We start from the raw sequence: 11,270 nt of genomic DNA on the forward strand, positions 1-11,270 counted from the left end.
AATGAGTAAATTCTGAATTAAATACCTTACCCAAAAGGAGAACTAGATCGAGAGCAGCCTGTTAGGATATTAAATGTATCTTTTTGTGAAGTGTCTGAAGGTATCCAATCAAACAGAAATGTAAAATTCCAAACGTTGCACTCAACACGGACGTGTGCTTGCAATTCATGATTGACTGATTACATTAAGGTACTTTTATAAAAAGCTGTTTTTAGCTTCACGTGTAAGTTAGTAAAGTTCAAAGGATATTCCAAACTTTTTTTCATTATACTAAGTCAATTTTGTCAGACTTCCTGAAGTTCATCTCAAATAAACAATTACTAATTGAAATAAGATGACTGTACTATTTTATGGTACCTTTAGAATGAGTTAATGGAGGAGCTAGGGAAGGGAATTATATCTGTAAAAATCAGTGCAAAAGTACCAAGTTTATGCATTTGCACGACAACACATGATTTTCAATGATTTACGTGGCAATGCAAAATAATTGTTTAAAGCAATGCAATTAAAGTTTGTCTGGAAAATGTATTTTTGACGCAAACTATTACAAAATGGATATAGGTATCACTTAGGTATTGTTTATTTCTTTACCCTGGCATTGTTTTTAAATTTGAAGTGGAAGTTACGAGCTAATTAAGGTGAGCCGACGATATCGAGAGTGCGTTTTTACCAACTGTAAAATTTTATTACCCCGAATTTGCGACAATTGTGCCAGAATATATCAATTGCTGGAACGTGATTTGTTGTTCAAGGTCGGTGACCTTTTATGCAATTGGATTTGGTGCAATTTTTCCACGTTATATCAGATTTTATTGCTCATAATTAGGTTTAATTCATATTTGTTCCTTCAAAACAATGTGATGTTAAAATGACCAAAACGAAACTGCTAATAAATGGTCACCTTGGTTGTATGCGAGTTGATCTAAATACGGAGTTGCGATCCATCAGTCATGCGCCGCGCAGGCGCTGTCCACACACGCCGGATCCCGCGTGATGAATGCCCCAGCTTAGCAAACTTGACAACTCATTTTCTCGCCATGCATTCCATTACCAAACGCTCAAATTGCATAGTAGCGATCACCTTCGCAATACCAGAGTATAATAGTACCCCTATTCATACAGCCATCATTATTTTCTGTCTCGCAACAAGGCAAAAACAATCAATAAAAATAAATCATTTAAATAACCATAAACACGCATTACAATGCGCCGACATTACATCTCCTAATGATTTCGCTAACGAATCATTGAAAGTGGTTGGATCGCGTGCGCGGCGCATGTCCGCGCGCGCCGCAGACCACTTGTCTACTAGACAGAGCATGTTATGAACAAAAAAACTCGCCAAGAGCGAGCTGGACTCGCCTTTAACGGTTCCATACCACAAACACCTTTTTAATAAGACTTTTTCTTAAACCCGATTCACGCTTAAACGGTTTTTATTAGGGTTCCGTAGTCAAATGGGAACCCTTATAGTTTCGCTATGTCCATCTAGTTGTCCGTCTGTCTGTCCGAGGCTTTCTTCCGTGGTCGTTAGTGATAGAAAGGCCTACAATGGGCATGGACGTACACATAATCATGCCATGTGGTAAAATAAAAAGTAGAAAATATTTTTCTTAGGGTACCTAGCTCCCACCCCTACATGTAAAAGTGGGGATGATTTTTCTTTTCGCTTCAACCCTATCGTTGGATAGGTTTTTAGAAACAAATAGGTTGTGTAAATGAATATTTTTGGAAATAATGCCCACCGCCGTCTAACTTTGAACCATGGGTCCAAAAATGTGGAAAAAAAAAGTAAAAGTACAGCTTAGTAAGGATATTCAATGGAAGCTATGATCAGTTATACAATTTTTGAGATATCTTAAAAAAATCCCTTGTTCTAAAAAGACGTAGGTACAAAGCGCTGGAAAGGTACTCCCAGCCCCCATTCAAGGTAGCCCATTGTGACGGACGGAAGCTGGGATACGGGAACCCTACACTGAGCATGGCTCGACATGTTCTTGGTCGGTTTATTATTTGCTGAATTTTTTAACGAAACAGAACGAGGCTTAGTAATAGGGTTACGTTTGTAACTTTCAGAAACAGTAGGCACTTAGTTGTTGCAGCACAAAATGGTGTATAATTCAACTATGTCACGTGATGAGCTACAGCTTTTGACTTATATTGGGTTGATAAACGTCAAAATGAATATCTGTGAGGTAGTCTATGGAGCGATCTAATCGTGCGCGCGTGTGCGCGTGCGGCGCTGCTGTGTGCGTGCAATGCGGTCGTAATAATATGAAAGTGTTGTACGGACCCCGCCCTAGCCTCGGGCGCGCTGGTTGTTCCATTTACATCTGCTCGGATACTTTATCAAGCCTTCTGTCGAGCGCCCGCCGATACTGAGCCTTATCAAAGCGAATATCCAATGACAAATGCCGTTGGCCTAATAATATTCCTACTAAAAGCTTCTTTGATTATCATATCATGAAAAAGGCACGTCATGGTTTGTAGTTTATTTCTAAAATCGACCAACCAACATATTAGTTGAAAGAGTAATGTAAAATTGAAGAAAAAACTTGTCTCATAAAATCCCCAATTTGTCTTATAAAATGTTCAAGGAATTCCAACTAGTAGACAGTTGCTCGACACTCAAACAAAGTCTTACTCAGAATTCGCTCTATAACGACATTTTGCGTTATATCTAAACGGTTTAATTGAAATGCTCTGTAGTAACTCTTATCAACATTATTATAATTTTATCACGCCGTGAAAACTCACCCAATGCTCAAGCAGTCTTAATGTCACATTCCTATTCCGATCACGAATTCAGGCTACTGCAATTAACGCTTGTAAACTTTATAATGGCTAGAGAATCGATTGTCGTTCCAATAAGTTCAAATCAGTTATTCTGCGCAGGGTTTCATTGCATCGCTTTTAGTCGCCGACCATTGGCCGGTTGTGTAACTACTTGTCTTGAGAAATGGAGCAGGTATTCAGTACGCCCAAAACGTTAACCTGTCAGAATGTAGCATAATTTTAAGGCTTGGACAGACACAATGTGATAAATATATTTTTTACTACCTTACTTACGTCCAAACATCCGACCTTTTCGTGTCCCCCAGGCTATATGACTTGGTCTCATTTTTCACTAGCTTTAGGTACGTGTCTTACTCGTAATTCCAGAATCATGCCAGCATGAAATTTAATACCTAATTAACTTAGCTCGCTGCCATCTCAATGTTTACGAATAATATCGCTTCAGGAGCCAATCAACAGCCGAATTCTGGATGGCTTTATCCACGTGATAGAATACGCGTCACCACGTCTTTTTAACACCACGCGACACTGGCTTTATCACGCTGTCACGTAGACAAATACGGCTCATATCCGTAGTTCGGCTGAGTGACAAGTCTGTGTTAATAACTGACTGTAATCAGTCAGCGGTGGCAGCATGGTTCCATTTTTATCACGTGTCACTAAGCCTGTCACTTACGCGCCTACATACTTGTTAGAACGTGACAGGCATGGTGACAAATGATAAAGAGCCAACCATCTTAGCCCCACAGGTCATAAGTCGTGTCACAAAGGTTTTGGCTGATAAAATGTAATACAAAGCTTTTAATAATAAATATTTGCCATGATTTTAAAATTGTATACTGATCAAAACGAAATATATTTAGTTTGAAATTTTGATCGCGTCTTTATTTACTATTTATTTACTTTGAGATTGTTGTTAGATGCAAATACGCGGCTGGATTGTGAAAACTTATACGTTACAAAAGGGAGTACAAATCAGTTTCACATTAATAAAATAGATACAATTGTTTATTTGTATGAACGTACTTTATTAGAACGCTATTTTGGCATGTTCTTTATCACATTTTTTCCGAATATTACATAGAATTATGCAAAACTGAAACAGAAAATTACGTAAAATTGTATTGTAAGTAATTCATTATTACTTCAAGCTTTCAAAACATTTACTTATATGAATAATAAGGGATCTATACCTATATCTTTTTTATCAGTAAAAATATTTGTGACAGAACTTATGACCTGACTAAGTATGATTGCTTGATAATTAATCAGTTGGGCTCTGCCTGGTCAGAATAAATGTTTTTATTTAGAATTATCACAAAATACAGAAGATTAAAAATAAACACCTATACAGGCGAACTAATCTAGTGACAATCGTTAATAAAAAAACGCGATATAACGAAATGAAATGACTCCAAGTTCACATTTGTTACCCCCACGATATATTTTTAAATTACGGATATGATGGTCGTATTTATCTAAGTGACAGAGTGATATAGCCAGGGTCCATCTATTTTAATCGTGTGCTGCTAAAAATAAATAATTTTATCACGTGGATAAAGCCATCCATAATTCATCTGGAACAAACCAAATATAGAAAACATTTATTTATACACTTTAAGAATTCGTAATTTGGTACTTTCTTTTAAGGAAAATCATGTTTTTTTTTTTATATTTATATCAATTTCTAGTTAAAATATATATATATTATGTTGTATGTCAAATGCTAAGAAAAGCTACCTACCATATTTGTTTACATTATTTGTCATTTCGATTGAACTCCAATTTCTTAATTTGATCTAATAACATAATCATAGTCATAATCATAACATATATTAATCATAATCACAGTACCTACTTACATATAGATTTTACTTATTTGGCTATGTGCAAAAGCGAGCGAGCATGTTGAGTTGGCTAGTTAAAAACTTTACAACTAAATACTATGCTGGGATATTACAGAGTTGACCGTGACGTCTATTCAGATAGAAACTGCTTGTTATCAAGCGGACCAACCAATAATGTTATGTTTCTACAAGCAGAAATTACACTGTCGACAGCTGACACATCACATCCACAACTGTTTGATATCATAACAATAAATTACTATCTGAATAGACCGCTGCAGCTCTAAACAATAATAAATAACATTGTCACGAAAATTGAATATGTTGTCGCATGACAACATGTGCGTGGCTTTTATCTGTAATTAATTGCAACATTACGTATACGACAACCAAAAGTTTTTTGCGTTCATTAAATTTCGATACGTTCATGTCATTTTATATAGGCGCAGTTTGTCGTCACGTCATTAATATTATTATACCGGAATTTTAGGTAATGATTTATAACTTACATAACAGTGAAAAAAATACATATTGGATTTTATTTCCTTGTGCTTGAGGGTAAAGTACCTTTTAAATGAGTGAGAATGTGCAATTGGTATATAAGGCAATTTTGTACACAAAATGTATTAAAACATAAGTATTCATATTTATTTACACTTATATTATGATTTTTTCTTATACTAACTTGAAAAGTCATTAATTAAAATACAATAAAACGTGGGACTTTTCAACACTGTATTGTTTTGACTTTTATATTTAATAAATAAAGAGTTAAAAGGAATAAGTTATAAAAACATAATTTTATTTATAGTGAAGTACATATTTATATTGCTGATTGCAGTAAAATCAGTCAACTCACCTGTCCGCATCGCGTTTACGCTGTATTAGCCTGAAAGTTGCATATTTTCATACCTCTACAAAAGATATCAAATGTATAAGTATTCTAACGGCACTTAAGTCGTTTTAATAAAGTGAAACTCGTAGACTCGACGCCTACGTCCGGGAGATGTCGCTCTTGCTTTATCCTGTTCATAAATCAGCCTTGTATATCTTGTATATTTCTCTGATAAGATATACCGCTTCGGCTGTTGCGAGTAGGTTCTCTTGTTAATGAATAAAATTGTGTCATTTGTGGATATTTCAAACCTCACTATTACAAAATCATTACCTGTCACGAATTTTAAAATTATTTGATATCTAATACCGGGAAGTAGTATACTGAATATTATCGGAATACCTCATCAAATATATAACTAAGAAATTGAACTAATATAACAGGGTAGGTACTCATTAAAGTGACAAGTCATCTTAATTTTTTCCTTATTATTTTTTCCTGCAGCAAAATACGCAAATGTCTCTGTTTGACCCTGGTAGAGAATGCCTTTTGGCATTAAGTCCGCCATTTGTACATTTTTCTTTATGTGTGCAATAAAGTTTAAATAAATAAAATAAATAACTTCATCAACCTGAAACTTTTTAGAATTGGAAATAATAAGTTCCAATTGTATTGTAAATTGAGAATAATTGAATTATGTTGAACGGGCAACGTTCAAGGTTAAAGAATATAATACAATGATGTATCATAAAATGTGTAATAAATTTCAATCGATATTATATATCATGACATGTCTTATGTTAAACATTTATACAATTTTACGTATGGTTCCATTAACCAGGGTTTAAAAGTAGGTGATATTTAAAAATATTTCGCATATAATTATGCATATTTCTACTCAGGCGGTCAAATGAAAGGGTCATTTGCCTTCCGCAAATTGGTCAAAATGCATGGCTGGTCCAATTATCACATTCTGAAGAAACAGGACACGGCAGCCATGATTCTGCCGTCGATACAAGGATATGGGTTTCTAGAAAGGCAGCGGATCTGATTAAATAACGCAAAAAATATTAATTAAATATCTACATTATAATTCTCTCATCTGACATCCTGGTGTGGGGTATTCACATTACGTATGACATCAATTATCGCGATTGAGACATTTTTTGTACAAATATTGTGACAACGATTTTGTACTTGACTCACTGTGAAATATTTAACTTAAGGAATTTTCATAATGTGTGATGTCAATGTAAAAAGCGATCTTACCTTAAATAATTACAAAAAGTGTAAATTCAATTCCCTGTATCGAGTGCGCTTAATTCCAAGCTTATATTTGCAGAAAATTAGCAGATATTTCCGGTAGTAAAATCTCGTCGATAAATTGAATATTTTTAGCGCATGAAATAATGGTTTTAAAACATATTCTTAAGACTCGTAATTTCTAAATCTGTACCCCTCGTGTAAATTAATTCGATTTTGAAACGTGACGTACGCGTTTGCGTTTAGTCTCATTTTGTATTGGATTTAGAAAGAGCGCGCCAAGCGGGACGTTTTGGAAACTCAAAATCCTATACAAAATGGGACTTAACGCAAACGCGTTCGTCACGTTATGATGTCGATTAAATTTACACTAGGGGTACTGATATTCAAAACCTGATTTGTCACCGTGATGTCAAACTGTCGCCTGCGGTATTTCCGGACCGATACGACCTTCAAACCTTCAAGAAAAGAGCGTACTACCATCTTAAAGGTCGGCAATGCACTTACAACCCCTCTGGTGTTGCAGGTGTCCATGGGCGGCGGTAATCGCTTACCATCAGGTGATCCGTCTGCTCGTTTGTCTCCCCTATAAAAAAAAAAAAACTGAGATAAAAGGAAAAAACTGTTATTCCGTATTACATTGATACAACTGAAACTTTGGATTGTCAATTTAAAAAAATATTGCAGACTAATACTGTTTTAAAAGTATTCGGAACAACTACCCATACAAATCAGCGATTGATAATTGATAATAAACATAGATGAACTAGCTCTGCAAAATGACCCCACACACATTGTGCCGAAGCGGGCGGGGCGTCAACATTGTGCTGCGGCCCGTTGTTACAGTCGTAGTAAGAAGTATTCAAATTATATAATTAACACAAGAAATATGCCTTATTGTGCGGATAAATGATGTGCTAGTCGTTCCAACAAACACTGGAAAAAATATGGGAATACCTTTCACGTATAGTTTAGCTAGAATCATATTATTTTGATTTCTCTTGATCAAAACAGGTTTTATATGGGGATGATGTTATTCATTTTAAACAACCATTGATATTTAGAAACTTTCATTTTAAATTTGTTCAGATTGTTTTCTTGAAAATTTTAATTTGTGATAGTAATTCGTCGTTGTAGGTTGCACTTTTTTATGTGTACATTTTTACTACGTCCTGGTATCTGGCTGCTATTTGTAACTTTTCGTTAAGTTCGCAGACGGCTGGACCGATTGGGCTAATTTTGGTATTGGAATATTTCTAGGTCCAGGGACGGTTTGAACGGTGAAAAAATATTGAAAGAATGCAATAAGAATATTAAAGACAATAATGTTGTTTTCCCATACAAACTTCCTACCACGACGTGTTCAATACAAATTTCTGCAAGTTTGCTCTCATCAAGATGAAAATCGATATCTTAGGGATCCGACAGGACCTTTATAACGAATCTGAGGTCAAAAATGAAACAAACGCCCGACATCTTGAATTTCTCCGTGTTTGCTTTTATTATGATTAAAATCGATATCTGACGATCCGAGAGGACCTTTGTTTTTTTTTTTTTTTTACTGGAAAAGCTAACATTTAATGGGAAACATACAGCATATAATAAAACAAAATGGTAAAAACTAATCTAAATTAAAATATATCTAAATAAGGCCCCCGCGGCATTGTGCCAAAGATGCTGGCAGCATTCCCTCGCTGAATGGCAATACTTATGCGCTGCGAGAGAAAGCTGCCAGCTCTCTGGTCACCGGTAGAGTCTATGAGCCTTTTACTCATATCCTTAAATAGTATCTTGGCGCTTGGACCCCACGGCCCAAGTCTCTCGACTCCAAACGCCACAAAGTGGTATTGGGGGCCGAGACTTCGATATTTGGAAACCTTTTTGGTTTCAGCTGCCTCGGCAGCTGCCCCAGCCTTGGCCGAAGTTCTTGGTAGATGGGACGGTGCCAGTGTATCGACGCATGTGGCGTCCCAGACTAGCACTCGACCCATCTTCCATGGGACCAGGGTCATACCGTCCGGTCTCTTGCCATCGTCCCTCGAAACGCCGTTTGGTTCAAGGATTGCCGGCGCGTTGACGGTAGCAAGAGATCGGCGGATGATATCGTTTAGGGCAGCGTGCCTGGAGAGGCGACCGGCACTTAATTGACAACAAAGGCCGTGGTGTCCAAGCACGTCGACGGTTGCGCCGCAGGGGCATCTGTGGGGGGCGCAGACCTTTACTCCTAATCTAAGGCTTGCGGCTAAACGGAGGGTATCCGGCTCTAGATATGTACCGGTGGGGGGGGAGGGGTAGGCATGCAGCCACTGGCCGGATTCTAGTTCTGCAGCTGCGAGGAGCCGCGCGCGTGTAGGACCAACTGAGCTGGAAAGTAGTTTATCAAAGTTAATTTTGCACAAAGTGTCGTCCCAGCAACGTTGAATGTTTAATTTTGAAGGTAAATTTTGACCCGGACAAGCCGTCAGCCAGGCGTTTCTGGCCTCCGTCAAGCACGCCGTCTCGTAGTTTAAAGTGCAGGCCTTTAATATTTTTCCTACGAGGGAGGACGTGCCATGGACGGAAGATAGAAACGCTGGTAAAGCAACACTAGAAATTTTGCGCGTACCCAGCCCGCCGAATCTGATGGGCAGGGACGCCTGGTTCCAAGAATGCTCGCTAAGTTGTATATTTAGAATGGATTCTAGGGAAGATCTAATAAGGTTGTCAATCGGTGTTAAGGAGTTTTGGTGTTTCCAAAATGGACAGCAGCGGAGCAAATAAGTAAATTTTGGTACAAAAAGGCAGAATTTTAAAATAGTCAGAGCGGAATGAGAATTGATGTCGAGCAAGCGATCGGCGCAGTTTTTGAATTTAGTCATCGCGTTTGTAATGATGCTGGGAATGGCTTCTTCGAAAATTCGTGACCCTAGGAGGTTTAGTGAGTCCTTGTTTACTACTTTTATATTAGGGGTGATGGCTTGAAATTTAGATACGATGTCGGGATTACAACGGTTTAAAAATAATTCGCACTTCTCGAAATTTAATTCTAGGCCAATTAGCATAAATTTGCTTTTTATTTCCGAAAAGTCTGCTAGTACAGTGTTAACATCGCCTACTAGGGTACCATCATCTAAATACCAAACGTTAAATTTTGAATTTAGGTTTTGAACAATTGGATTGATAGCTAAACTGAAGATGGCTGGTCCGAGAGGGTCGCCCTGCTGACAGCCAACTTCGGAGGAAAGTTCGTGGTTTTTGTATAGTAATTTTGATGGATTAGCATAGCAATTTAATAAATAGTTATAAAGTTCTGGAGCGTGGTTGTTGACTTCTGTAAGCAGGGCGTCCCTATTAAGCGAGTTGAAGGCATTTTTGACATCAATTTTCAGGAGTACCTCACACTGGTCATTGATCAGGCAGGTGCGGAGGGCATGGACAGCGGCTTCGCACCCACCTTTAGTACCGAAACCTAGTTGTACCGGTTCGAATTGTTTTTGCAATTTTGAAAGTATGTGTCGGACGGAAATTTTGGAAGTTAAACGCCGAAATGTTGAACCAACAGCAATGGGCCTGATCCCCCCATCTTTTTTTGTGAGGGCTATAAGATTTGCGCCATAAATAATGGGAATAAAGAGGGGGTTGACTTTTCCAGAAAGCATGAGGTTAATAAGTTTGGTAAGTGCGATAATGAGGCGTTTGCCTGTATCGCCGACGCAGTGTGAGGTCAAATCTTTTAGGTGTTGCGGAGATAATCCGTCGAGACCCGCTGCAGAACCTGTTTTGAATGAAAGAATTGCATTTATAGTGTCTTTATCCTGAACTTGAAGGCACACGTTGGGTTCTGTAGGCGGATCTAGGAAGTATGGTGTTGCTGGGGCGGACGGGTGTTTGTCACGTAGAGCCAAAAGGGTTTCAGTCGAGTCCACAGACAGAACGTCGGTTGAAAAAAGCAACCGTGCGGCTCCTTTCAGGTCACCATCGCTCACTTTTCCCTCTACAGTCTTTTTCAGAATGTTGCAAGACCGGTGAGAAGGATGGTTATTTTGATGATAAATTGGAGTCTGGAGATTAAGGGGGTGAGCACAGTTGTTTTTTATTATAAATTTGAGGTCAAAATTGAAAAAGATGCCCGCTATCTTATATTTCTGCACTTTTGCTTTGATCAAGATGAAAATTGAAATCTGAAGATCCTTAGTAAACCTTCAGTATCATTTTGAGATCAAATTTGGTAAAAGCGCCCGCCATCTTGATCAAGCAAAAAAAAAATTACATTTTCATCATACAAAAATATTGCATTTAAAACATGTTCTATAGTGCATTACAACGTCTACTGAGAGTAGCGGAGTAGCTGAGAGAGCTTTCAATTGTCTTGCATTTTCAAGTGACAACGCTAGCGCCAATCACAGCGCCTCATTTATAATAGACCAATCGTAGTTTGGGTGGTTTAAATTGACTAATCATGGTTCACACGAAAGTCCATCTTTAGTATTTAACGTTCGAAAACCTATCTAGTACTTGTATTGCCGATTCTCAATAACGTAAAACATTCA

General features: G+C 37.6%; 1 protein-coding gene across 1 annotated transcript; it reads right to left on the reverse strand.

The window, feature by feature from the left end:
- Positions 1 to 4,344: 4,344 nt before the first annotated feature.
- LOC133526624 (uncharacterized) lies at positions 4,345 to 10,965 on the reverse strand. Its single transcript, XM_061863315.1, has 3 exons — positions 10,921 to 10,965; positions 8,489 to 10,781; positions 4,345 to 4,373 (listed from the first exon to the last, which is right to left on the reverse strand). Exons 1-3 carry the CDS (start codon positions 10,963 to 10,965, stop codon positions 4,345 to 4,347), a joined length of 2,367 nt encoding a protein of 788 aa, XP_061719299.1.
- Between the last annotated feature and the right edge of the window lie 305 nt (positions 10,966 to 11,270).

The sequence above is a fragment of the Cydia pomonella genome, chromosome 16 (genome assembly GCF_033807575.1).
Source record: "Cydia pomonella isolate Wapato2018A chromosome 16, ilCydPomo1, whole genome shotgun sequence".
Taxonomy (NCBI): domain Eukaryota; kingdom Metazoa; phylum Arthropoda; class Insecta; order Lepidoptera; family Tortricidae; genus Cydia; species Cydia pomonella.

Coding starts and splice junctions, on each gene's coding strand:
- LOC133526624 (XM_061863315.1), bottom strand. CDS start 10,965: ATGGCGGGCGCTTTTACCAAATTTGATCTCAAAATGATACTGAAG. Junction 10,782..10,920: donor ATCTCAAAATGATACTGAAG/GTTTACTAAGGA, acceptor CTTAATCTCCAG/ACTCCAATTTATCATCAAAA. Junction 4,374..8,488: donor AAGGCTCATAGACTCTACCG/GTGACCAGAGAG, acceptor GGTTTGTTCCAG/ATGAATTATGGATGGCTTTA.